This window comes from Rhinolophus sinicus, chromosome 8 (assembly GCF_057876585.1).
Source record: "Rhinolophus sinicus isolate RSI-liver-muscle chromosome 8, RSI-T2T, whole genome shotgun sequence".
NCBI lineage: Eukaryota > Metazoa > Chordata > Mammalia > Chiroptera > Rhinolophidae > Rhinolophus > Rhinolophus sinicus.
The window spans coordinates 66,205,536-66,233,276 of NC_142508.1; the positions used below are offsets into that span (position 1 = coordinate 66,205,536).

The 27,741-nt window shown below is 49.2% G+C and overlaps 1 protein-coding gene across 3 annotated transcripts; it reads left to right on the plus strand.

Moving 5' to 3' along the window:
• Positions 1-1,787: 1,787 nt before the first annotated feature.
• TK2 (thymidine kinase 2) lies at positions 1,788-27,055 on the plus strand. Of its 3 annotated transcripts, XM_019755200.3 has the most exons (10): positions 1,793-2,054; positions 2,986-3,017; positions 6,423-6,497; positions 9,236-9,289; positions 11,637-11,726; positions 13,732-13,805; positions 20,554-20,642; positions 21,222-21,301; positions 23,529-23,609; positions 24,660-27,055. In XM_019755200.3, exons 1-10 carry the CDS (start codon positions 1,940-1,942, stop codon positions 24,756-24,758), a joined length of 789 nt encoding a protein of 262 aa, XP_019610759.2. In that variant the 5' UTR covers positions 1,793-1,939; the 3' UTR covers positions 24,759-27,055. The 3 variants fall into 3 exon arrangements, with proteins under 3 accessions (XP_074170879.2, XP_019610759.2, XP_019610774.1); XM_074314778.2 differs by lacking the exon at positions 21,222-21,301 and having other exon boundaries at positions 1,788-2,054; XM_019755215.3 differs by lacking the exon at positions 2,986-3,017 and having other exon boundaries at positions 1,794-2,054.
• Positions 27,056-27,741: the final 686 nt, after the last annotated feature.

Consider the following 27,741-nt stretch of genomic DNA (forward strand, 5'->3'; position numbering starts at 1 on the left):
TTTGAGTTTTAGATTTCCACATATCAGTGAAATCATATGGTATTTGTCTTTCTGTGTCCAGCTTACTTCTCTTAGCATAATACCCTCACATTGTCACAAATGGCAATATTTCATTCTTTTTTATGGCCACACACACACACACACACACACACACACACACACACACACACACCCTGTCTTCTTTATCCATTCATATTGCTGGACACTTGGGTTCCTTCCACATTTTGGCTATTGTAAATAATGCTGCAGTTAATATAAGGGTACATATATCCTTTTGAATTAGTGTTTTCATTTTTTTTTTTTTTGTATAAATACCCAGAAGTGAAATTGCTGGATCATATGGTAGTTTTATTTTTAATTTTTTGAGGAACCTCCATATTGTTTTCCATAGTGGCTGTACCATTTTACATTCCCACCAGCAGTGTACAAGGGTTTCCTTTTCTCTACATCCTCACCAACACTTGTTATTTTTTTGTCTTTTAGGTAATAGCCATTCTGACGGGTATGAGGTGATATCTCATTGTGGTTTTGATTTGCATTTCCCTGATGATCAGTGATGTTGAGCATCTTTTCATGTGCCTGTTGGCCATCTGTATCTCTTCTTTGGAAAAATGTCTATTCAAGTTCTCTGCCCATTTTTAAATGAGGTTTTTTTTTTTTTTTTTTTTGATGTTAAGTTGTATAAGTTCTTTATATTTTTTGGATATTACTGATATCTCCTTATTGGATGTATGATTTGTAAATATCTTCTCCCATTCAGTAAGATACCTTTTCATTTTGTTGCTGGTTTCCTTTGCTGTGCAAAAGCATTTAAGTTTGATGTCATCGCATTTGTTTATTTTTGCTTTTGTTGCCCTTTCCTGAAGAGACTGGTCTAAGAAAATATCTTAGAAGATATTAAAGAGGTTACTGCCTATGTTTTCTTCTTGGCATTTTATGGTTTCAGGTCTAACATTCAAATCTTTAATCCATTTTGAATTTATTTTTGTATATGGTGTGAGATAGTGGTCCAGTTTCATTCTTTTGCAAGTAGATGTTCTGTTTTCCCAGCACCACTTATTGAAGAGACTGTCTGTTGTCTATTTTATATTCTTGCCATCTTTGTCATAGATTAATTGACCATATATGCATGGATTTATTTCTGGGCTCTCTATCTTATTCCATTCATCTGTGTGTCTGTTTTCGGGCAGGTACCATACTGTTTTGATTACTATAGCTTGGTAGTATAGCTTGAAATCAATGAGAAAGCTTTGTTCTTCTTTCTCAAGATTGTTTTGGCTACTCAGAGTCTTTTGTAGTTCCATACAAATTTTAGGATTCTTTGTTGTTGACTTTTTTTTTTTTTTAACATCTTCCTGAGGGATCTAGTACATTTACAGCCCAGACTCTGGATACGTCCAAGTTCAGAGAGAAAGAGCAGCCTGTGAAGCAAGATAGATGGGCTTGAATTCCAGCTCCACTCGAATGCTTCGGATCATTTAAACAAGTTAGCTAAGTTCCTAAAAATTAGCTCAGCTCCCAGATGGGAGTAACAATAGTCACTTGCAGGGTTGTTGGGAAGAATAAATGACACCTTGTGTGCCAGGGCTCAATTAAGTAATCTCCAATAATTATTAGCCAATCAGTCACTTATCATTGGCCATCTATCCCCCAGTCTTGCCAAATCGTGGGTTCCTTCTGCTAGCCTCCTGTTAGCGGGAAGATTTCCTGGCTGCAAACAGCGAACCCTCACCCTGTATTATTTTCCGGCCAGAGAGAGGGTGAAATGCGACGGGGTCTCTTTAAGAGCCCTGGCCCAGCAGGCGCTCGGGCGAGGCGGGCGCCGGGATGGAGGCGGCGCTGCGAGGCTGGCCAGCCAGCCACCGGGCTGGCGGCGCTCGCGCAGATTTGTAACGACTCGCACAGGAAGTCGGGACCCGCGGGATCTGTCCGCCGGGCCATGCTGCTGCCACCGCTGCGGAGCTGGGTCACTCGGCTGCTGCGCCGCCAGGGCCTCCGAAGCTCCGCCTCTGGTCCGGCGCCGTTGGGGGCGCAGCGCCGGGCCTCGCCTTGGGGTAACGCATCTCTTTTCCACTTCGCTGGCGGCTGGCGCTCAGCGGGGTCCGCCCCACTTCCATCCTTCAGCTCCCGGGACCGACCTGGGACCGGCCTGAATCCGAAACGCCTCTGAGGCGCAGGAAGGGGCGGGGACAGCCACTGGCTGGTACCCCAGACGTGAGCTGGCAGCCAGCGGATGGCACCTTGGGGCTCTGGGCCATCCCGTTTGGAGCTTGGGAGTCCTCTAAAGAGTAGAAAGAACCCCACTCCCCATGGGCGGGGCTGCTCCCCATCCCACTCCTGGTCTGATTCTTTTGGCCTTGGGCGTAGGTGGTGGGGGCTGGAAGGCCCCAGCGGGTGGTGGGTGGGGTAGGTTCCCGTGCCCTCCCTCTCCCACAGGGAGTGGAGACCCTCACCTTCAGAAATGGATACCATTTCCCGCCCTGTTAAAGCAAAGTTATGGCATTCTTTGGCCTTGGGCTGTTTGGTGACACCTCTGAACCACCTGTGCAGTTGATGGGCTGTGATGTCAGCCCTGGGCCTAGAAGAGAACCTGGAGTCCTGGGTGGAAACCTGAGACCTGGGCCGAAACCAATGCCCACAGCCAACTCTTACCCGTGCACTGCGAGAGGGAGCCACTCTGTTTTAACTTGCTGGACACCCATCTGTGAGGACAAATATAAAATGTGTGGAAAATGGAAAGTATAATACGCAAAGTGAAAAAAAGCTGAGCGCAGTTGGGTTCCAGGCCTGCCAACAGGACCCAGGTGGCAGTTGCAGTGTCACACAAAGGTAGACAGCTGTGGTGGGTCTGCTTCCATCCACCCAGGGAGGGTCCCAGGGGTCACTGCAAAACGTTTTTAGGTCAGGGAACAAGCATAAAAATTACTGTTTTTGTGGTTGTTTAGCAAATTAGGAGTTTAAAAGTTGATTTCCTGTCTTTTGTAGATAAAGAAAATGAAAAAGAGAAAAGGTCAGTGGTAAGTCACTCTTTTATGTGTACTTTCCAGCATAGAATAATATATATATGATATATATATGATATATATATGATATATATATATATATATATATATATATATAAATATAAATTTTACTTTTGGGGAGGGGAATAAAGAAATATATGCACATAGTAAAAAACGTGCAAGAGGATCTTCAGGGATAGAGAAGTTTATCTGCATCCCCGGGCCTCAGACTCCCTCTCCCCGGAGGCCGTGGGATATCCTATGTGATGGAATAGTATTCAAAATCATGTTTTTGAAAAATGATTAATGACCTGGGAAGGTACTCATTATATAAGAGGTGGAAAAAAAAACCAAGTGTAAAAATATATGAAGTATGATCCAAATGAAATAATACATAAACTATCTATAGGAAAACAAAAGCCAGGAAAGAAATATTACAAACTGTTATACAGAAATTTTCAGTCCAGTTAAGGGAAAGTTGGGGTATGTTAACGGTGGGTGTGTGTGAGAGAGGGAGAGAGAATTTGGGGGGTGAGGAGTCTTCCCTTATCAGTTATTGGAATGTTAAATTAAACTGCATTTCTTTTTTTTATTAACAAAACAGCCCTATTGAGTTTAATTTCCGTATCCTCAAATGCACTAATTCTAGGTGTACCATTCAGTGAGTTTTAGTAAATTTGCAGAGTCCTGCGACATCACCACAGTCTAATTTTAGAACATTTCTATCACTAGGAACAGACACCTCCTGCCCCTTTGCAGTCCCTCCCCCAGCCTCAGGCAACCCCTAATCGACTTCTTCTGTGTGGCTTTGCCTTTTCTGAACTTTTCCTATCGAATGGAATCATACAGCATTTGGTCTTTTGGGTCTAGCTTCTTTCACTGAGCATAATATTTTCGAAGTTCATCCATGTTGTAGCATGTATTAGAACTTCATTCATTTTTTATTGCCCAATAGTATTCCATTGTGTAGATGTACTTACAGGTTGTTTATTTACCAGTTGTTGGATATTTGGGCGAGTTTCCTATTTACTGCAGGTTTTTCGGGATCTTTAATAGGACAATATATATTTTGGTTCTTCTGGTAGGGGCTTTGGAGCCCGAGCTTGTTTGCTCTGGAAAGCTTGGTTCTGATTGAACATCCAAATGATGCTTATCTCTGGAATTATGAGTGATTTTTATTGTATTCTTTTAGTTCTCTGTTTTCCTTCTTGTGAAGATGCTTCACTTCTATTTTCAGAAAATATTCAATGTTGTTATTTACAAATAAGGCTAGGTGATGCAAAGCAGTGTTAGTTACAATCATGTGAAGTTGGACTCAAGGTCTAATAGCCCAGGAAAGTGGAGGTAAACTCGAGCACATCACAGAGCAATGGGCTGGGCCGGCCACGTGCTCCCACAGCATGCTTTTCTTGTAATCTGTTACTTTCCTCCCCATCCTCACGCTCATTGTGAGCTCTGCGAGTGCTGGGACTGGCTCCTGAGTCCACAGTGCCTGGCACATAATAGGCCTTCAATGAGCAGTTGAAAGACTCTCAAAGATCAGAAACTATAGAAAATACTTGCCTGAAATATGCTGAAAGGTAATGATATTTGTGAGATTCTTCATGCCTTGCCTGCTGTACCAGGAAAACCAGTTGTTAATCAAAGGCCTTAGATTTACCAACTTTCAGAATTTCATGATGGGAATTGGAACAAGTATTTTTGGAAGAAGGTCTCATCTGAACAATATGTTCCTTGCAGTGAACAGGAAAGGAACAAAGTTGGTGCAGAATGATGTTTGGTTGAGCTCTTGAAATATGTAGGAAGAGGAGAAGTTTCTTTAAAGAACCATAAAAAAACCCAACCTCCTAGTTTCCTAATGGGATCTCCCTTTTGTGCATTCCCTTGGGTTCATTTTGTAGTTTTGAGTTCCAAAGGACTGAGCTGGCAGGGAGCCGGGATTGGAGGATGGCCTGGCATCTGTTGGAAGTGTGATTGTCTAGCTCTTCTGGATATCGTTTAGGATCAAGGCAGGAGGAAACCTTCAGAGCCGACAAGAGTCTACAGTGGGTGAGGCAGGGTGATTCAGCCTACTCTGACCCCATGTTAATGGAGGGTGTGACTAAGGCTCCACTGGGGTCATGAGAAGGTCTGCCAGGCCTGGGTGTGATTTCTCTTTCCTCTGCTAGGCCCGGTACCTTGGACAGGTAACCTAAGTGGCCCACATTTCTCTGGGTGCCTCTAGCCTGGGTGTAAAGGTCACTGTGCAGCAGAAGGGGTCCTTCCCTGACTGTGTGTGCCCTAGGCACATCTAATATGTGTTCTCAAGGGGCAGTTTGTCTTCTTACTTGTGTGGAAGTGCTCGTGTCCTCTTGTGATGTGCTGGAGCCAAAACCCTGTGGCTTGTGTCACCAGCAATGCCTTGCTGAGCAGAGCCTTGTCAGAATTGCTGGGTCTGGGAGCTCCTCTGGTGCTTGTCAAGCAGGGTAGGGTGTCTGTCAGCAGTGGTGCTCAGCCTTCCTGCACGTTGAAATCACCTGGAGAGCTTTACCAGGTACTGAGGCCTGAGTCCTACCTGAGAGATGACGCTGTAATTGGGCTCGGTTGTAGCTTCCTTGTACAGATTTTTCAAAAGCTCCCAGGTGATTCTAGCATATACGCAAGACCGAAGACCACTGCCTCAAATGCTTTCTCTCCCTACAGTGAGGTACTCGTAGGAGGCTCCTTGGTTTTTGGTACAGACAGACCCGAGATGGCTGGCTGTGGCCCCTCTGTCCAGTGCCGTGACACCCCTCTCCCCCAGTGCAGTTAGTCTGAGCAGAGAGACGGTTCAAGCTGTCTTCCCTGCTTTACCCCCTTTTTCAAGCCTCACTTGTCTCTGATGTGAACATGTTAGAACCCACTTCCCAGGTTTTGGTGAGGTTCCGTGTGGTGATGGCGTATGCTACGTATCTTAGGGCCTGGCCTGCAGCAAGGGGCTCCTCCAAGTCCTTCTCTCCTGCCTTAATACCTTCCAGCCCACGGCTGAGTGTCTTCTGCACAAAACAGTGAGTTAGGTTCTAGGTAGCATATGCCTGCTTCACAACCTCAAAGCCATTAGGCTCTAGTTAAGAAGGCAGGACACATAGGCCTAAAATCTGAGTCTGAGGGGTTGAACTAGGGAAGAGCAGAATGAAGGGACTGAGGGCAAGCTGTGTATGGTCTAGGGTTTGACATAGGGAGGGTCTGTCATGGGGGGCAGTGGGCTTGGAGCCTACCACTGGAGGGGAGGGTCAGTTTGTTTATTCCTAACCAGGGGACCTCAGTGGTTTCCTGTGGAAGGATTGTTGTGTACACACTGAAGTCTTAAACTGAACCGGTTAGGCTGCTCACCTGAGCCCTTCCCTAGAAAGTCTTCCCTGATACTCTTCCAGGTTCTAACATGCACTTGTCTTTTGCCAGGTATGTGTGGAGGGCAACATTGCAAGCGGGAAGACGACATGCCTGGAGTTCTTCTCTAATTCAACAGACATCGAGGTACGGTCTTCACACCGGGTTCGAAGTAACCTGCAAAAGCTTGTCAGAGTAATTTATAGGTGGTATAGACCAGCCCTGTGCAAAAGAAATATAATTCGAGCCACGAGGGCAAGCCACATGTGGAATGTAAAATTTCTAGTAGCCTCAATAAAAAACCAGAGAGAACATTTTATTTACCGTAACATATTCCAGATATTGCCACGTCGACAGGTAATCAATACAAAAATCATCAACGAACTATTTTGCATTCTGTTTTTCATACTAAGTCTTTGAAGTCTGGAGTGTATTTTATATTTACAGCGCATCTCACTTTGGATTAGCCACATTTCAAGTTCATAATAGCCACATGTGGCTGGTGGCCACTGTGTTGGACAGTGTAGGTACAGAGCTCCTCCCAGTCTGGTTAGGGAGAGTCTACATGTGGAAGAAACCAGACTATAGAGCATGGCTGGAATGTTGCAGGGTACAGCTAAGATATCGGGGGAGTATGACCTGTGTATTAACATAATTTCTAGTTTATTTACAGCCCAGTCACTAAAAATAACCTCACCAATGTTTAAGATTTGTTTCAGCACCAAGACCCTGACCCTTCTTCCTTGTTGTAGATTTTAGTGGTGTAATCTTTTCTGTTTGCGGCTCTGCAGATCCTATAATTTCCATACCTTTAGAGTCGTTTGTGTTTTTTTTTCCTTTTTTCCTTTTTCCCTTTCCTGGTTTTATTTCTGTTAAAAATATATATGGTTTGATAAAAATAATAAACATGATTTAGCCCTTGTCTTCTTTATGTTCATGTCCTGTTGTGCAGAAAAGAGTTAACATAGCAGGCCTGAGACTGCTCTCCTTGGAGGCTAGTTTGTGAGGTTGGCCTTTGGCTGGCATGTGGGAACTCAAGCTTTGCATGAGTTTCCACCGTATCTTAACTGATAGGTGTGGCTCTCTGTGCCTAAACAGTGCAAACAATATGGTTTATTCTGGACACCTGCTTTCTTTCTGGGAGTCTGGAATTTTCATATGTATAATATCAGGCAGAGGCTGCCTATATGACTGAGCCCTGACAAAAACCCCAAACTCCCAGGCTCAGGCCAGCTTCTCTGGTAGACACCATTTCACAGGTGTTGTCACAACTTGCTGCCGGGGGAATTGAGTGTGTCCTGTGTGACTCCCTTGGGAGAGGCCCCTTGGAAGCCCGCGCCTGGTTTTCTCCAGACTTTGCTCTATGCGCCCTTTTCCTTTGCTGATTTTGCTTTGTATCCTCTCACTGTAATGAATCTTTTAAAATTTATTTATTTTATTTTTATGTTTTTGTAATTAAAGTTTATTGGGGGGGACAATTGTTAGTAAAGTTACATAGGTTTCAGGTGTACAATTCTGTAATACATCATCTATATATCTCATTGTGTGTTCGCCACCCAAAGTGTAATGAATCTTAGTGCAGTGTAAGACTATGTGCTGTGTTCCGTTCCCCTAGTGAATCACCAAACCTGGGGAGGTGGGGGTCTTGGGGACACCCATCCTGAGTGGTGTAACTCTCAGTGGCACTTTAGAAGTCTATTTGACCCTTGAACACCATGGAGATTAGGTGCACCAACCCCGTGCAGTCAAAAATTGTGTATAACTTTTGATTCTCCCAAGACTTAACTACCCTCGGTATCCGCAGGGGATTGGTTCCATGACCCCCTGCGGACACCAAATTCTGCAGATGCTCAAGTCCCCTTTATAAAATGGCATAGGTCATGGATGCAGGCCACCCTCCACATCTGCAGACTCCCAGCCACAGATCGAAAACAGTATAGGTGTTTATTGAAACAAATCCGTGTATAAGTGGACCTGCGCAGTTCAAACCCGTGTTGTTCAAGGGTCAGCTGTGCTTGTATACCCACTGGAGACCTCGCAGCCAGTGAATAACAACATCAGTGATAATGAATATCTAAGGAGGACACTACTCTATGCCAGGCACTGTGCTGCGGCCTGAGTGGTACAGCATATGCTACTTAGGGGATAGGAATGGAATGGAATGCTGAAGACCCAGAAGAAGGAGAAGAGGTTGGGAAGGGCAGGGAATAATTCACAGAGGAAAGGATATTTGAACTGGATTTTGAAGGATGTATAGGAGTTTTCCATGTAATGAAAGTTGATGTGAAATGAGGTGAGATGGGCCTGTTGGGCAGGAAGACTAGCATGGGCAAAGGCACAGGGGGGTAAGAGGTGGGGGAGGTTACTCTTCAAGGGCCTGTGCCTTGCTTTCCTTTGGTCTCCTGTGACTTATGGTACCTGCTCATGCACTTGGAGGTCCCCAGGTGGATTTGGGTACTTTCAAAATCTTGACCCCAAGAACACCATTTAAAAAGCCGTAGCCTGAAGTGCTTGAAGTAGCTTGTCTTACCTCCCTGCCCAGCTAGACATGGTGGGCAGTAAGGGCTGGGATGGACCAAATGGAGGAGGGATTGAGAGAACGTGCCTTCCTCTCAGGGAGCCCCCAAGGCAGCTGGAGAGGTGGCATGTGCACATACTGGTATATAGGCATGGATAGAGTTGTTCTCAAGTCATTTCTGGAAGTCACGTGAGGAAGCCATGTTTAGATGGAGTTGTGGCCTCACACAGGGTAGCTCAATTATTTTGGCTCTCAAAGATTTGGGAGCCCAAATCTTTATTCTCTCTCTCCCTACCCCCCAAACACATGCTTTCACAGAGCTCAGAACTGAGAAACTGCAACTCTCTGATGTTTCCTTTCCTTGCAGGTGTTACCAGAGCCTGTACCCAAGTGGAGAAATGTCCGTGGCCATAATCCTTTGGTGAGTGTGTTGTTTCCTGTGTGAACCACCATCTTCCTCTCTAGCACCTAGGGATGGTGGTGCTGGTGGGGCCTGAGCCCGAGCCTGCCCCCTGCCCAGACATTTTCTTCGCTCTTAGCTGGGTTGGAGGAGGAGAGGGAGGAGACAAATGGAAAATGGCGGCATGTTGGCGTTCTGAAGTCAAGGACCTCAAAGGCTTTGCTGAGCATGTGCAGAGCCCTGGAATCTCTTGTCGGTGATCCCAAACTATCCCAAGTGGTCAGCCGCAGCTTCTGGGGGCCTCTATCTCCTGCTGCTCTTTCTACCCCCACCCTCTTCTGGAAGAAACCCATTTTTACCCAGGTCTCCTCAGGCCTAGCCCCCCAGGACCTATCTCCTTGGTAAACCTCTGATTGGGGTTTGCACTTGGCAATGGCCAGGGGCTGCCTCTGGCTTGCCCTGAAGCTACCTGTCTGCTTTCCCAAGGGTGGACCTCGCAAGCAGGGGCTATGGTGTGTCTGTGGCCATTGCACTCCTTCCTTTTCAGAAGGCTCTGCTCTGGCTGCTTCAAAGAGAAGGGTGGAGTCTGGGTCCTGTAAGAGAGCGCTTAAGAAAGGCTCTTGGTTCTGGGCACCTGCCCCATGATGCAGGGATATAGTTTCATTTTTCAGGTGAGGAAACTGCAGCTGCAATAAGTTGCCCAAGGTCACACAGCTGGTAAATGACAGATCTATGTTTAAGCCTTGGATTGGGGGGAGGCTGTGCTGTCCCCCATTTCTAGCAACACAGTTGGGATCTCCTTGTATGGTTCTTTAGACTCTTGAGTTTCACTAGAGGCAGGGAGTATGTCTAATTTGAGTCACTGTTGTTTGCGAGAACAGCACACGGCTGAGCACTCAGTAGGTAGTTGTTTAGTCATTCATTCAACCGGTAATTTTGCCCACTTTTGTTCTCCTGTCCCTAATATTCCCGTGTGGGGAGGCAGAAGACAATTAAATGTATGATGTGGCAGGTGGTGCTACCTGGAGCTAGGAAGAAATCTAAGCAGGTAAAGGATATTTAATTAAAGCAAAGACTCTCAGAGTCTTTTGACTAAAGAATCCCCGAGGCATGAAAAGAGTTTTCACCTCAGTGCGTGTGGGACAAGATGGAATGCCAGTCTTTCTCTTTGGGCATAACCAAAAAGCCTCAGAAACATTCACATTCTTTAGGAAATGGAGGAGCCAGGGCTGGATTATTGTGTAAGGCAACTAGAATGCAGACATTAGGGGTTAGAGGTGACATTTCACAGGACTCAGTTGCAGTCTCAGAAGTCTGAGTATTCTTGGTACAGAGAGCATTTCTGATAACAGTTTTATAATAAAAAACAGATATTTTTACGCAAGTTTCTACTCTGGACAGGATAGCAAGATTCATAGTTTTGTGAAACGTCTCAATTCATCCCTTTATCTGAATCGGCTTTCTGTTGCAGACAGGTGTTCGCTTCTGTAGCCATCAGACAAGGAGGAATTTTTCTCCTAACCTTTCTGAGATTTTCTTTTACCCACAGTTAGGAGCCTGCAGTTTTCAATGCACAATATGGAGTTTCATTGGTTAGGACCAAGAGAAAAAAAAAAAGCGAATATGTGGAAGAGAGCAGAGTAAGATTGTTAGTAAGTGGAATACGGAGCATGACGTGTTCCGTATCTACAGGCAGTAGAGAGTGATGGGGTGGGGCTTCTATTTCAGAAGGGATAGCTGGGGAGGGCATCTCTGATAAGGTGACATTGGCGTAGACACCCAAACAAAGTGAGGGAGTGAGCAATGCACGTATCTGTCGGAGGAGCATTCAGACAGCAGGCACAGCAAATGGATCATGCTTGAGTGTTTGGGGTACACTGAGGAGGCTCTTGTGGTTGGCAGCTCACTGAGCCAGAGTTAGAGGGTAGGAGACAAGCGAAGATGGAAGCAATTCTCTAGGGCTCTGTAAGGGCTTTGGATTTCATTCTCAGTGCAATGGGAAGTCCCTGAAATGTTCTGAGCGGGGCGGGGGGGGGGGGTGGTGTGCAGGGGGGACTGGCTGACAACTGATTTAGGTTTAACAGGCTTACTTTGACTGATGGATAGAGAGACTCCAGGGGCTCAATGAACATTTATTGAATGGCTGAATGAATGTTCCCTGGGGACTTTACATCAGCTTCTATTACAGCTGTTACTGCTCTGTCCACTCTGTTCTGAGGGCCCTGTGATCATGTTAGGTTTGTCTCTGGCCCAAGCTCAGTCCCACATAGGTTTCAAGGATTCATGAGATGGCTATCAGTGACCAACATGATCAGAGTCCTACAGAGAGAGCACTTGGAGGTATGTTGCTGTGTTCTCTCTTCTGCAGGGCCTGATGTACCGTGATGCCTGTCGATGGGGCCTCACGCTGCAGACATATGTGCAGCTCACCATGCTGGACCAGCACACTCGTCCTCAGGTACCTTTCAGATGCTTGGTTTCAACCTTCTTAACTTTTTCTTCAAATGAGGGGCATATAATTGCCAGGAAGGGAACCCTCCCGCAGAGGCCTCGCTGGGTCTTCTGTGCTGCTCAGCCTTCTGTGCCTCGGGCCAAGGTCTCTGTTCCTGTAGCTCTCTGAGGACAGCCTCCAGTGCCCCCGCCCACCAGCCTCCAGTGCCCCCACCCACCTCAGCCAGCCAAGAAATTGCTCTGATGCCACAGTGAGCCCGTCTTCGTGATCCGACCACAGCTGGGCTCAACACCATTTAACTCAGTTCTTCTCAAAGTGTGGGTCCTGGGCCAGAAGCAGCAGCAGCACCTGAGAACTTGCTAGAGATGCACATTTTCTGGCCCCATCCTGGACCTGCTGCATCAGAAATTCTGGAGATGAGGCCCAGCAATCTGTGTTCTCTCAAGCTCTGCAGGTGATTTGAATGCACGCTTTGTTCGCATGTTTGAGAACCACCATCTAACCTTCACAAGGTCTGGCTCATGGTTCAAGTTCTTGAGAGAAAGAAGCTGATTGGCTCAGCTTGGGTCAGGTGTCCAGCCCTGGGCCAATCGGGTGTTGGGAAGATTATGCAGCACAAACAGGCTGCTCAGGCTCCTCCATCAGTGAGGATGTGAAGAGGGGCAGTATCTTGGAAGAAAGCCTGGCTGAAGAGATCCCGATTGGCACCCATAATTCCAAATCGCATGTACCACCTGAGACACTGGCTTTGGAGCCTCTCTAAGAAGGAGATCCCTACAGCCAGTTACGCTGACGTAGCCACTTGGCTGGGTGCTTTGATCAAGGTGCTTGCAACTATAGCGTCATTCTTCCACAGATCTATGTCTTAAAAATGGAAAGATATGAGTAGAACCATATGAATTTCTATCTCCCCAAATGCCTGTCTAAATGCTACATGTTAGAGGAGCTGAGGTGGGTACTTTTCCCCTTTGCCCAGTCTACGTTTCCTGATCAGGCACTCGCTTGCAAATCTGAATTCTTTCTATTATATCTGAATATAATTGGACATACGTGTGATCTTCTACTTAAGGAAATCTACCATGAAGGAGGCAGAGAGAAAAAGAGAGATGGACAGACTAGGAGAGATGAGCAGAAAGAGAGATAGATGGATGGGGAGCCAGCAAAAGATGGGCAGTGGGAAGTGATAAGTAAGGAGAGGGCAGAAATGGAAGGGAAGACAGATGGACAGATAGACACACAGGTAGGGAGAGAGTCGGGCAATTCCTGGGTTCTGGCTTTGACTCCGCCTCTGACTTGCTGGTTCAGGTCCCATTGTGCTGTTGGTGCTTGGGTGCCATGCTAAGTGAAAGCAGCGTTTGCCCACTTGGTGTCAAGGGTAAGGGCCCCTCCTGCTTCCCCGTGGACGAAGGGCGAGCTCGTCTGTGGAGGGTGTGAGCACCTGGCACAGGGGAGATGTCAGTGTCACCCTGCTTCCTTCTGGACACGATCTTTCCCAGTTTCCAAAGGGCTGCAGTGATCTCCAACCATGAGGAAGTGGCAGAGTTGGCAGGTCGGGCATCCTGCTGGGGTCCCAGAAAGCCAGACGCTGAGGCACTGATGGCATAGTCCCCAGAATGTCACCCAAACCCCAGTCCTCTCTGAGCTCTCTACCGTAGGCATTCAGATCCCACCACTTAAGCAAAGGCGCCCTATTTTAGGTTTCTAGTAATCACCATATTTTGCATTTGATACCACTTTCCTGGACAGCCCTTGGCAGTTCCCCAAACCCACAATCCAGTTGAGCCTTATCTCTCCTGCTGACGAGCCCTCAGCCCCAGCACAGCTGCACTGGCCACTGAGCTTTAGGGGTACAGACGGTCCAGGTTGAGGGAGGAACACAGCTGAGCCTAATGTCAGCCTCTCGATTCTTGTATTCAGTGTGGGCCATTGGCAAGGGGAGCATCGGCGTTCTTCAAGCCTTCCTGACCCCCTCCTCTTTGCCTGAGTTAGTGAATCATTTTTTGTTTTATAGACGTCACCTGTGAGGTTGATGGAGCGGTCGATTCACAGCGCAAGATACATTTTTGTAGAGAACCTGTATAGAAGGTACCGTAGTTTGTTCAGCTGCTAATTTATTAAACCATTAATTTGTTAGAAACGAAACTGGAACTTGTTTATCCGATTGGCAGATGTTGAATACCTACTGTGTTGTATCAGTTATGTATTGCCACAGGAATGCTGTGTGACAATCAACCACAAAACCTCGGCGACAGACAGCTTTCTGTACTGATGGGTCAGTTATCTAGGGTGGTCAGCTAGGTGGTTCTGCTGAGCTTATCTGGGCTTGATGATATGTCTGTAGGTCGCCTGGTCTAGGAGGGCCCCGGCAAGGGTGACGAGGTGACTCGCCTCTTTTTCTTGCCTCTCATCCTCCTCTGGGACCAGCAAGCTCGCCTGGGCATCCACTTCTCATGGTGATGGCAGAGGGCAGAAGCACAAGCAGACATCTACGAGTGCTTTTTCAAGCCATGGCTTCACATTTGCTAACTGCCCTTCGGCCAAAGTGGGTCACACAGCCAACCCAGCCTGAGAGCTGGGAGGGCCCTTGTGGGTTACATGGGAAAGTGGGAGGATTTGGGGAGGGTGAAGATTTTGGAGTGACTAGAGCAATCATTCTAGCAGTGTGCATGATATTTGTTGTGGTTTTCACTCAGAACTGTCTTCTACCCTCATGGGAGCAGACTCTGTCATGCTGATATAGTTGGAGGGGACTTATGGTGGCCTGCAGTGCTGAGCCCTCAGAAGCGTGGGACCCTCCATTCCTGTGCTCAGTTGACTGCTGATTTTTAGGGGTCGTGGGGAAATGGGGTTCAGGCTGACGCCTGAAACTTCAGCTTCTTCCACACCCCTGCCTTCTTGGTAACTGTGTACCGGGTCCCCCTCTCCTTGCCAGCCCCCTACACTACTGCTTCTTGCTTTGAGCTTTGGGGTGCTTGCGGAGTTGGTCCTGCTATCTGCCTTCTACTCTCTATGTGCTGGCCCCCCATTTCTTCTCATTTGTAGTTGTCGTCCTAAATGTCACCTCTCCTGACCGTCCCCAACCACCCTGTCTAGATGGGTGAAGCCCCTTATTATTCTTAATTACTATTGTCTATTGGTTTTCTTTGTAATATTTAAGACAACTTCTAATTAGGTTGAATCATATGAAAAATTTGATATTGGACCAAGTTTGACCTATGAAAGTGGCAATTTCATGTGGTTTAACTTAGTATATGTTTATTTGTGTAATTGTCTATTGTGTGTCCCCCAATGGGCCTATAAGCTTCTTGAGGACAGGGACCACCCTTAGTTTACTTGCCTGGCTGGGAACCAGCACAGAGCTGGCACCTGGTCAGTACTTGTTAACCACTGGATTGTTGGGTGCTGTCGCTCTTTGGTCTCCGTCCCCACTTGTTCCCTAGGCTCTGGCCCCAGCTCTTTTACACGCTTTCCTTTGAGGGCGCCACAAAAAGGCATGTCCCATGGGTACTGAGCTGCCTTGGACCGTGCCCTTGAGCCTGTGTGGCCTCAGGATGAGCCTCTGCCTCCACCTGCTCTGAACATTAGACCTATTCTCCGGATTCAGGGACAGCAGCCAGGGTTTTGTCCTCTGACCTCAGATTGTCCTGCGGCTCTGCCCTTCCCGTAGGCAGTGTTCCCAATGTCGGTGTCCCATCCTGCCCAGCCGCCTGGGTCTCCAGCAAGGCTGGAGTAGTCACTGCTCGGTTTCCACGATCCTTCATTCTTCTCTGCTCTCTGCTCATTAGCGTCTCTGCCAGAGGGAGGACAGCAGAAGAGAGAAGGGAAACGTGCAAGGGAGCCCCTTTGGTGTTTGTTTACTGCTCTGATAAAAGTGTGGCTCGAAGAGCAGACACTGGGCCGCTAGCTGGCGGGGAGCCTGTGTCACCCTCACATAGCTGGGCTGTCTCTGTCTTCTAATTACAGTCAGTGTGGACCAGTCTGTGTGGCAGCCTGTGGCTCTTTTTTGAAGAAGGTGACCTGGAATGGAGGCCAGAAGTCAAGGGGAGTGAGAGGGTGTGGAGGTGGTGGACCTGGGGTCCATCCTGGCTCCATGTTTGTTCTCTTCGTGAGCATGAACAGGTGCCTAAACCTCTCTGAGCCCTTCTTGTCACTGCGAGTAATTCCTGTTGTTCATCTCTGGAGAGCCTTTGGAACAGTTGTCTGGTTTGGATCCTGTGACTCTTATGTGGGTCCCTACCTACCGTGGTCTTCACCAAATTCCCCCTCCATAGGCTGCCCAGTGCCTGGGGAATTTCCCCAGGAGCCCCGTGTCTTTGCTTGTCCCAGGGGCAATTTAAGCTGCTGTCCATGGGCTTTGACATAGATCTTCATTACGACGCTTCTGATAGTGGTTCTGTATTTCTTAATCTGTGGTTATGGTCCAGGTCACTGGGCAAGATCACATGGGCCTTGTCCTGGATGGTTCTGTGCGTGGTGTCGGGCCAGGCTGTGGCTTTTCATCTTTGAGTTCTTTTCCTTCCCTGGTAATTTCACGCGTACTTATGCTTCGCCCTGCTCTCCCAGAAATCCTGGCATCTGTGCTGAGGATATCTGGGGGACGAAAAACCACGGAAGAAATGTACAGTGTCCTTGTTCTTGGCGTCTAATTCTTTTAAGTCCAGATAGCTCCCCCAGAGGGCGTGGATTCCCCCGCAGACCTTGTTGGAGCCTTGAGACCCAGTGCTGGTGGCACTTGATGCAGCCAGAGGCTGTTGGTCGGCGTGTGGCCTCGGGTGCTCCAGAGGCTGCCAGGACCACGTGGCATCTGGAGGGCCAGGCCACACAGCACTATGGTTTCGGGAAGTGGGAGAAAGTGGCGCTCCTCAAACCCTTTCCCTGCAGTCCTCCAAGGTCACACAGGTGGCTGCCTCCCCCCTTGACCCCGCAGCCCCTGTGGCCTGAAGCAGGCTGCTTAACAAATAGAGTTTCTTTGACATTTCCTCTTTTATGTTGTACTGTCATTGGATTTTGCATTCTAACATGTTCTTCTGTCTATCTGTAACAAACATCATGCTTAGCATGTAGCTTGGAGTACCCCTTCCTGCAGCCATATATTCCGGATTCCCCAGGTTTGGGAGGCAGAGAACCTCTGAGAAGCACCCTCCCAGTGTAGCTGAGACTCCTGTGAACTGGACCAGCCTATGCAGATAATTGGGGCATTTGCTCCGGTGGTTGAGGGGCAGGGCCAGGACCTGTGGACAGGAGCTGCTTTTCTCGTCTGGGTCTTTGTGTGTCCTTCCCCTTTGAACCTCAGAGCGGCCCTGAGTAGGTACTGCTGACCCTGTGTGGCAGACCAGGAATCTAGACGGGATTGGAAAGCCAGTGTTTCTTCCTGACTGGGCAGGAAACTGGCCGGGGCAGCTGTCAGGAGGGAGTGGGGAGACACACCTAGACTTCTCGTTAATAAGGCCAGAGACATCAGGCTCAGTGGCGCCCCCAGAGTGCTGGCTCGGGGAGCCAGGCCTCTGCCTCTTCCCGCCCAGGCTTTACAGTTGGCAGCTCCCACAGCTCACTGTGCTTCATGGTCACATGCACTCGCTGCTGCACTGAGCCAGGGAGGGGCCAGGCAGCCTGAGTTTCTATATGGGGCGGCTACCATCCTGCTGGGTGGGTATCGTACTTGCAGGGGCAGAGCTTCAGACGAAGCCAGCAGCCAGGTGGCCTGCAAGGAGCCCTTGACCTAATGCCTGCCCTTTCCCTCTGGAATTTTGTCCCTGTTGTTTCCTTTGGGGGCATCCCCTGGGCCTTTGGGGTCCTGAAATCAAGAGCCCCCCTCCCCATGGGTAGTGTTTGGGGCCAGGCAGTGAAAGTTCTGCATGGTGCAGGATTTCCTGTTTCCTGCACCGTCAGCTGTTTCACATTTGTTGCTTTAGGTTTGGGTTGTTGGGGGTTTTGTGTTATCTTTGTTTCAGGGGTCTCTGGGTTTATACCCCAGGTCAGGAGTAGGGCAGCCATAGGCCAAAGATTTTCTTTTTGGAGCTAAAGTGAAAGGTGGTTTTAGCCAGAGCTAAACGTGACAGAAGGAAGACCATAGAGTGTGGGCTCTCTTTGTGATCACCCTCCTTCCAACCCCAGCTTATCTTGATGCTGGGGGTCATCCACAGCGAAGTGTTATTGAAAAAGTGGATGTTTTGAGAGGTTTCTGCTCCCCCAAAGTAGAGATTGCCATCATTTGAACCTGCACCAAATGTAGCCTAGACCTGGGGTTGGCTGCCTCCTTTGCCTGTACCCAGGAGAGGATGTTTTGGTTCCCACCTGCGGGGAGTTTGGCTGGGTACTGGGAACCACAGACGGCATGTGTGGGGTGTCAGGTCCCGCCTGGGAGCTCATGTGGGGACACACAGCAGGGGGCGAGTGACTGCTGCCCCTTCACCTTTGGGGTTGATGCTTTTCTCTTTATCAGAAGCTCGTGCAACCTTGGCTTGGAATCTGGGGGCCTGGCCCTGCCGTTTGCACTTGCAGGCTCCCATGTCCAGAAAAGCCCACGTATTGGAATTCTGCCTCCTCAAAGCAGAATTTCTCACAGGGCGGTTTTACCTTTTGGGTTCAAAAAGTGAGCAGTTCCCCTAGGGAGAGACTACCTCTTCCAGTACCTCGCCCCCTGCCCCCAGCCCCCATCCAGTTTCGGGTTGGCAGACTGTAAGCACAGTTAGGCCACCAGGGGTCTGAGAGGGTTGTGTGACTGGCTGAAGAGGAAGATTCCGCTTCCACAGTTTCCTTAAAGACGAGAATTTCTGAGGTGTGGGCACTGTGCTGAAATGAAAAGCTGAAGGTGGTGAGAAAGACTCACATAACTAAAGCGGCGGTGAATAATTGAATGGAAAGATTTTGCAAGATTGCCTGGTCGGCATGTTCTAAGAGCAGAAGTAAGGGAATTGAGTGGGCCCAGCTCGGGAAATGATACCCAGACTGATGAGGGGCCGGTGGTCGGGGACGTTGATTAAGACCCTGTGTTGGGAACGACAGGCACGTCTTCCTACCTCCCTGACTGGCTCTGGCTCTTGGACTTCCTCCCCCTCTCTCGTCCAGATGTGGGGGATTCACAGCTGAGTCATGGGTCTGAGAGCGAGGCCTTCCTCGGTTGACAGAGCAGGGAAGGTGAGTGATGCACTGGAGAGCATGTGGGTTTGGGGGGTCACAGAGAGCCAGGCCTGAATCCCTGCTCAGACAGAGCTGGGCTTCTCTGGGCCTCAGTTTTCCTCATCTTTAAACTGGGACTAAAATTGACCTCACAAAGTCTTGTGAAAACAAAAGAAAATAGTGTACACGAGGTGGCTGGTATTTGAGTGTGAGATTTCTGTTCTAACTTGTGCTGTGCAAACCAGGGGCTCTCTGGGCCTCAGGGCAAAGGTGGCAGCAAACTGTGCCAAGCAGAAGCAGCAGGATTTATTGGACCCAAGACCTCAATTTTGTCACCCTGCGACAAAGGCCAGGCCCCATGAAACCCTCTCAGTCCACTGGTGGTGAATTGCGCTGTTGAATTTTCTGTAGAGAGGCAGCGCCGCCCTGTGTGTGTGCTGTGGAAAGAAAAGCAGGAGATTGTCAGTGCTGCTGGTCACCCCATTCTTCAGGCAGAGTCAGGCAGTGTTCCCAGGAGGAAAACCACAAACCTGGATGAGACAGCACCCGCTGCCTGACGTCCCTCAGAATCAGGGAGACCAGGCGTCTGTTTCCGTACTCAGCTCAGCCTGGATCCCCCACTGCACACAGCTCGGGCATATCTGCCCCTTGTAGTCAGTCACCAAACCCAGTTCTGAGTGGATCGAAGATGGGTGAAGGGTGCTAACAGGGAATTCCTCTCCTGGGCCATTGAGGGGGCACCCAACTGTTGACAGGTTTGTTTCCTCCTGCTACTGCCATTCCTTTCTTTCCTGTTCATTTCCTCTCAGGGCAGAGGAAATCCACAGGGGCCAGGAAGACGCCAGGTCTCTTTTCACTCTTTGGCTCTTTCTTCCATCCCCTTTCCTCCCTCCCTCCTGCCCTCCCTCCTGCCCTCCCACCCTCCCTCCTTTCCTTCCTTTTTCAGTTAACAATTTAAATATGCAGTCATCTCCTCCTGCCCCCCACTCTTAATTTGAGACTAGGTTATTATATTTTGGAAAATACCGAAAGGCATAAAGAAAATAAATTGAAAGTCTCCCATAATACTACAGGTCAGAGAAAAGTCCTGTTAACATTTTGGTGTTTTTCTTTCTAGTCTTTTTTCAAAATGTGTGGACGAATACTCTTGAAAGAATGGTCGGGTCATATTATACGCACAGTTTCATATCCTGTTTTCATTGAATTACGAGCATGTGATTAGGAGCATTTCCACGTCATTAAATATTATTTTACACCATCACTCTCACTTCCTGCATGGCTTTCTGTTACATAGAGTATCAAGACTTAGTTTTTCATGATTTTAAACAGTGCTGCAGTGGGCGTCTGTGATTATTTCCACAAAATAAGTTTCTGGAGGTGGAATTGGTTTGCCACTCCACCTCCCTACCGGAGCGGTCCCTGTTCTCAGGGACAAAGCCCCGTCTCTACTTGGAGTTCAAATCCCAAGTGAGCTCTCCTGTTGGGCAGCGCCATGACACGCTGCGTTACACTGTCGTCCGTCCCCAGGGAGGGGAAGGTCGGGGTGTTAGGGTCCTTGTCATCCCTACACATTCACTGTTCTGTGGGTCGTACTACACCATGGTGCCCTTGGCAACACCCTTCCAACAAAAACGATCCCCAGTTCCTTTAGGGGAGTGGCGCATCCCAGAAACTTTCTCGTGGGTAAACAGAATCCTTACACCTCTCTTTGCAGCGGGAAGATGCCTGAAGTGGACTATGTGGTCCTGTCGGAGTGGTTTGACTGGATCGTGAGGAACATTGCTTTGTCCGTGGATTTGATAGGTGAGACGGCCCCTCTCCCCTGGGACTAGTGACCATGAGCTTGTCCAGGCACCACATCAGCAGGGGGTGTGTGTGTGTGGGGGTTGTGGGCGGGCCCTGACCGTTGGGCATTCTTTCCCCATATCTGTTTAGCCTTTTCCCCAAGAGCAGACAGAACATGGGGGCTCCTGGTCCCTCCCAGAGAAGCACTCTGGCCTTTGGTCCTCAAGGCGTTCTCCTCTGGATCCATTGTGATTTGGTGGGCTTTTCTAGTTTGTAAGGGAGGCAGGAGGGGACAGAACCTGGACCCCCTAGGTGCCGGGCCTGATGCTAAGCTCTGTGTCTGGAACCTTAGTGACCTGGTCGGGCTGGTGACATGGAAAGGGAACAGAAGTCAGGATGAGGTCACGGTGCCTGTCGGGTCACACAGCTGGTCAGTGGTTGAGCTGGGAGCTCAGCCTCGCCGTGTCTCTTGCTCAGAGATGCCGGCAGATGTTTCTCTCTATGCCTTACCCACATGCCTTCCTTCTTCTTCTCCTTGGCTTTCACTTCTATGCCATGAACAGAGTCATTAGAGCCACGTATGTTTTTAAATCTCAGTTTATCTCCGGACCACTCCTGAGACCTGTTATCAGAGGTTAAAGATGAGATGCAGGGAAGAGGAGAAGGTCATTCCATTGGTAAGAGCCCCCTTTAACCCAGTTAGAGGTGAACTGGCCCCACCCTCTGTGAGATCATTGTGCTGCTGTCACAGAGAGAGAAACAGGAACTGAGCATATCGGAGGGTGAACACTGACTTCCCTTGTGCTGGAGAGCCTGTGCCATGTCCAGATCTGCTTCACTGCCCCAGACTCAGTGGTGGCACCCTCCTCCGCCCCTGCCCCCTGCCCGGGCATCACCAGGTTCATCTCCTGAAGATGGCTTGCTGTTGTGCCCGCTTGATCTGCTCTAAAATGTGCCCTCTTGCTCGCTGCTGCATTCCCAGTACTTAGCACAGTGCCTAGATTGGAGGTGGCGCTCACTGGTGTTTGCTCACTGCCTTGCCCTTCTGGGTTCTGGCTCAGGGCCACACCTGCTCTAGGTGGTGCTGTCGTAAGAGGCTCAGATGGCGCTCCTTGTCTGGCTGCCTCACTCCCCACCTCCCCCTCACGGTCTAGGATAAGGTGCCCATTTCATAGCATGCCATACAAGGTCCTGGACGATGGGTTTATCTCCCTCTACTGTCTGTCTTTCATACTCTGGCCATAAAGAACTAGTGGACACACACACACACACACACACACACTCATCATAGGATTACACAAATGAGCCTTTGCATAGTAGTTTCTTTTGCTTTCTAAGTTCAGCTCAGATGTCACCTACTTCAGGAAGCCTTCCCTGACCTTCCCTCCCTTGTGCTCCCCCAACCCCTGAGCTTACTATGATCATAGCCCTTAGGACAAGCATACTGAAACTGTTTATTTACATGTTTGTTCCCCATCCCTCAGGAAACTGTGAGCTTTTTAAGATTACATCTCATTCCCTTTGTATCCCCAGCATGTGTCCCATGGCCTGGCACCTGGGAGTTTCTCAGTTAATATTGAACTAAATGCCCCATGTGAGAAGCTGCCACTAGAAGTACATAGGCAGAGGCTGTGCAAGCATCCATGGCATGTCACAGGGGCTAAGCTCAGGATGGGCTGGACTGGGCTCCTGAAGCTTGCTCAGCCCTGTTTGCCATGAAGGCCCAGGCCTCGGTCTGTGCAGGTCCTTTGAAATCCAGAGACAGGAATGATTGGAGGAAGGGCACAGTGGGGCAGGGATAGATCACGCAGTGAGGGGGCACAGCAGCTCTGTGCATTGACCCAGCTGTTCTAAAGAAATGCCAAGTCTGGAGTTCCTGTAAGCTATTGTCTTAATGGCTTTTGTTTGTTTGTTTTAAATTTTTTTTATTGAGGAATATTGGGGAACCCAGTGTGTTTTTCCAGGACCCATCAGCTCCAGCTCCAAGTCAAATCATTGTTTTCTATGTAGTTGTGGATGGCGCAGCTCACTGGCCCATGTGGGAATCGAGCTGGCGACCTTGGTGTTCTGAGCACTGCTCTCTAACCACCTGAGCCATCCAGCCGCCCCTGTCTTAATGGTTTTGACAAGTCCTACAGGACAAATCTGTTTGTTGTGGCTAAGGGAGCACTCAGTGGTGGATGAAAAGGCAGCCGTGCAGTTCATACTAAGGGCTGGGCTGGGAATAAATTGCCGCTTGAGGAGGTGTTGGTGGGCAGCCAAGAGCACCTTGTGCCATGCGTGGGAAAGTGTGTGCTGTCCAGTCCTGCCTGGTGCAGAGGCACTGAGGGGTTAGGGGCGTGTCCAGGTCTCTCTATCCGCAGATTCCACCTCGTTGGGTTTTCTGAAGTTGGTCTTTATGCTTCAGAGGATTCACAGGTTACGAGCTGTCTGGTGGGGTACAAGCAGTGGGAGTGGGGCTCCTAGGCCAGTGACAGTTACATTCCTCTTGGTGGAGGGAAGGGTTCAGGCTGCCCAGGACTGGGACGCCTGGCCATGGATCCCACCACCCCCAACACACTGAAGGAGGTGGTCTCCCTGCTGCTAGAAAAGCAGCAGTAAATGAGAGAAGCCAGGCGGGAAGGTGCACCAGAGGGAGGGATGGGCAGCGATGGTGATACTTCTGACTGTTGTGATGCCCGGCCTGGCTGGCAGAGTGAGTGGCTGCATTTATCGCTGTCCACCTGAGCCAGGGTGGCTGTTGTGGGCTCCTGGTCCAAGCCACTGCCCCATGGTCATTGATACCCGCCCTACCTGCCCAAGACACTGGGTGGGAGTGTTTTGCTATCTCTCCTCCTTGCTCCAACAGCGTGTGTGTGTGTGTGTGTGTGTGTGTGTGTGTGTGTGTGTGTGTTTTCCTGGCAGGAGTACCTGGATGCTATTCACCAACTCTATGAGGAATGGCTCATCAAAGGGGTCCTTTTCCCCGTAGCAGCCCCTGTTCTGGTAAGTCCCCCTGACTGTGCAGGAGACTTTTCTAGAAGTGACCCGGGGAATGTTGGCCACTCTGCAGTCTGGGGAAGACATAAGCGGGGAGGGTGAAAGGGGTTCTTTGTCTCTCAATTCCCCATTCTGGGTTGAGTTGGACAGACCTGAGGGAAGGTGATGGGTCTCAGTGTCATCACACCAGAGACCACAGTAACATCTCACTTATCCAGCATTGTCAGCGAAGGAACGTTCCAGATGGCAGAAGCTTCTAGACTGGGGTTGTAGTTTTAAGCATTTGGGGTGATGGCCTTTCTGATGCTACCATTTCTTCTTCCGTGGATGGCACACTGCACCTTTCTCGGTGCCTCGGGGCACCTGAAGGAGCACCATTTCCTGTTCTGTGCTGTCACGTGGTGACGCCCTTAGGTGCTGAGGTGTGTACGACTGTTTGCCCCAGTCTACTGATGTCTCTCAGTTCCTGGCTTTGCTTTTTACGGTACTGCTTCTCCTGCTGACACTGCCCGTTTCTAACTTTGTTGATGTGTGCCGTGATTTCTTGCTTCTCCGTCCCCTTGTTTTTTTGATTTGCTGTTGCTGAATCTCTAGGCAGGCACATGGATATCTAAGGCTGCAGGGATATGTAAATAGTGTGAGATCGGAGGGCGGGTCGTGCACAGGCTCTTGTGCATGGCCGTGGGGACGTCTGTTTGGGCTGCTCAGACTTTCACTTGTGGCTCTTCAAGGCAGTGAGGTTGCTGGAAAGTGAGATATTACTGTCGTGCATTTTTAAAGAGGTGGAGTCCATTTTCCCCCCTCGTTGTAGAAAATTGGATGGCATAAAATGATGAGAAAAAAAATCATTTATGAGCTTGCTGCGGGGACCGCTCTGGTCGGTTCTTCAGTGGAAATACAGCTGAGAATGTAGATTGACCTAGAACTGAGAGCTGTTTGGCTTTAGCCTTCCTCTCCCTGCCTCCTCCTGCTGCCTCCATCTCTTTCTTTCCATCTTTGAAAGAAGGACAGCGTTGGGGTCACGTGCAGCCTTGTGACCATGTGTTTAATTTCCAGGTGATTGAGGCTGACCACAACATGCAGAAAATGTTAGAACTTTTTGAACAAAACCGGGACCGAATATTAACTCCGGAGAATCAGAAACGTGGCTTTTAGAATGGGAAAGATCGTGCCAGAAAAATGCCCGCTGCTGCCAAGTTAGCTATTAAGAATGATGTGGAAAATCTGCTCATGGGAGGGCTTTGTGTCTGGCCAGATTTGTTTTCCTAATGTTCTTTTCACCTTTGCCGGTGTCTGTCCTGGGTTTCTGGCCCTCGCGGGTAAATGACAAATGGGACCAATGTGTTTGTTGTACCCTGTAGTGTTTGCAGCCTTGCATCCCCCCTCGTGCGTCTCATGGTGGTTTCCATTACTGGATCCCTCTAATTAAACCCTTAGCAAGAGCCACCTGACATCATGCTGGTTCATGATCTCTAACCCTTCAGACCACTCAGGAGGGCAAGGTAGTGGTCTTATATCCCAAGGGAGAAAGTTGAAGCTCAGAGAGGCAAAGGGACTCCCCGGGGTCACACAACCAATGACAGTGGAGTTGGCACCATTTATATTTTGACAATTCTAAAACATTCTCTCACCCTGGACTGCCTCATCCTGCCCTGCTTTCCCCTGCTGGAGACCCTCATATCTGTGTCAGGAGAGCCAGCAGTGCGTGGAGCCAATGTCATTATTTTTCATTATTTGACCAGTTCTCAGGACAATTGGCATCTTTAGACTTCCACACAATTGTGCTGTGTTTGGCTCAAGCCCAGTGTGTAGTGGTTTCCCAGCATGAGGCCACTGTGGCGTTTACCACCTCATCATCTGGGCTTCTTTGTCCTTAGAATCATGCCTTGGTTCCTGCTTGAGTTGCTGCCAGTTCCGTATCAGGGAAATGGCTTTTGGTGCCTGGCTGGTTTGCCCAGTACCAAGCTGGGGCAAAGGGCCACCAGCCCTGGCTTCGGAGGCTCCCTTAGTCCCTAGTGGCCTTGTGTGTGGAGCTTCGCCCTTGAAATTACTGAGTGTTTGTGGCCTGGGAGAGAGATACAAGTGGCCTTACGTCTTTTTGAAATGTTTTTCCATCCAAGGGGACACCTTGGGCCATAGAGCATGAAACCATCTTTATTGGTTCAGAAAGTATCTTAGCTTTGCTCAGCTGTAACAATGCATTGAAGGTGCAGCTGTCTCTTGAGTCAAGTAGGAAACAAGAGAAAGGAAGAAAATTCTCTTTGGGGACCGTTTGGACAGGAAAGTTGGGACTTGCTAGCAAAGGTTCTTGGAGCCCCGGTGGAGGTGGGTGGAGAGAGCTTTAAGAACACTGGTTGCAAATGCAGGGAAGGGTCAATTGTGAACTTTGGGGAAACAGGCCTCGGAGCCTCCTGAGAAGTAGTTGGGGTGAGTGAAGGTTGGAAGACCTTGTCCCAGCCTCTGAGTGTAGCACCTGTGCACACGGCTCTCTGACGCTACACAGGTGACAGGTGCCCCTGGTGGTACACTCCTAGAGGGAGTGCTAAGAGGGCAAGGACTGTGGCTCCCCGCCCTGGCTGTTTGGACTGATTTTTGGGCTGTGTGGGCAAGACGAGGGGAAGCAGTCCAGTGGCAACATATCTCTCAGCCCCAATGATTAACTAGAAGCCTGGGGGAGGCGAGAACCTCTATGACCAGGACCCTTGACATCCCAGGGCCATCTTGGGGAATTTGTAAATGATTGGTCCAGTGTTTTCCCCACCGCTCAATTTGAGCATCTGTTTTAGGGGAAATGTGATTTCAGGAAAAAAACTCTTGCTCTATAGTAGCCAATAAATCCTTCACCTAAAACCTGATGTTCTATTTGGAGTGCTTCCTATGCCAGTGATTTTAGCTTCCTACAGCATCCTATTGCCAGTAAGATAATGTGTTTTTCTTTTTTAACCATCATGTTTCCTAACCTGGAATGTATGGGTTAGGAGCTCTTCGTCTCTCCACCGGGCACTGCCAAGAGGATGCTGTGTGTATTTGCAATGACTGGGGCTGGTCACAAAAATCTCCCAGCCCAGAGATGTCACATAAAGCTGCTGGAGCCCAGCTTTCCCGGTGCAGCAGGTGGGGCCGGTGGCAGCAGGCAGTTATGAACGGAGCAGTTATGAACCCTGCTGTGAACCGGGGCAGGAAGAGAGCAGATGACACATGGTAGCGCAGAGGGAAAATCTGCGCAGAGGGAGGCATTCCCCAGGGACGCCCAGGGATGGCTGGGAGGAGCATGGCAGGGCCTGGCATCCCTGAACTGCCGGCCAGGGCAAGCCAGGGCAAGTGTTCCAGATCTGTGGCGTTACCCCATTCTGGCCCTGAGGCGGGGTTCTATAGGGCATAAACTCAGTACCCCTCAGAGCTGCCCCCGCTGCCTTGACTCTTGCTAATTAAATAAAATTTTTTGAATAGTATATACATTTTAGTCAGCATCTTTAGTGAAATAATTCCAATTTACATTTAAGCTTTTTAATTTTACACGTAAACTACCTGGTTAGAACCATTTAGAAATGTTTCATGGACCCGGTGATTTAAAAAATGAGCTAGAAGTATATTTCTCTTTCTCATAAAAGGAGGTGGGTGTTCCGGGGCTGGTGTGGCGGCTCCGCTGCTGTCAGGCTCCTAGGCTGTTCCTGCCCTTCTGTTCCCAGTTCAGCGTCCTGCTTCGTGGCTTCCTTTCTCCAGCGGCCTCCCTGTCCGAACGGCGCCTAAGCTCCTACTCTGGCTAATGCTGGCCATCAGGACACACTGCTTCCTGTTCATACTTTAACCCAAATGTGGATGATGCCCTTTGCAAGGCCTAAGATAAGGTTCTAAGAAGTGAGATAAGGGACTTTGCTGGAGGTCTTGGAGATGGGGGAAAGGCAAGAGGGAAGCTGACGCCCATGGGCTGGACCACCCCGTCTGGCTTCCGGGCTGCCGTGCCCTGGGCTCCCTCCTCCTGCCGTCTACCCTCACCTCACGTCACCCTCCCCACCTGCCTCCTGTGCTGGGCCGAACCCTGTGAGGGCAGAGAATACCAGTCAGACGCACTCCCACCGCTTGGCTCTCAGGAGGCCCTCACGACATGTGCAAGCTGGGAAATGATGTCACCCAGCTT

Coding starts and splice junctions, on each gene's coding strand:
- TK2 (XM_019755200.3), top strand. CDS start 1,940: ATGCTGCTGCCACCGCTGCGGAGCTGGGTCACTCGGCTGCTGCGCCGC. Junction 6,498..9,235: donor CTAATTCAACAGACATCGAG/GTACGGTCTTCA, acceptor CTTTCCTTGCAG/GTGTTACCAGAGCCTGTACC. Junction 20,643..21,221: donor TTTGTCCGTGGATTTGATAG/GTGAGACGGCCC, acceptor TTTAAATCTCAG/TTTATCTCCGGACCACTCCT.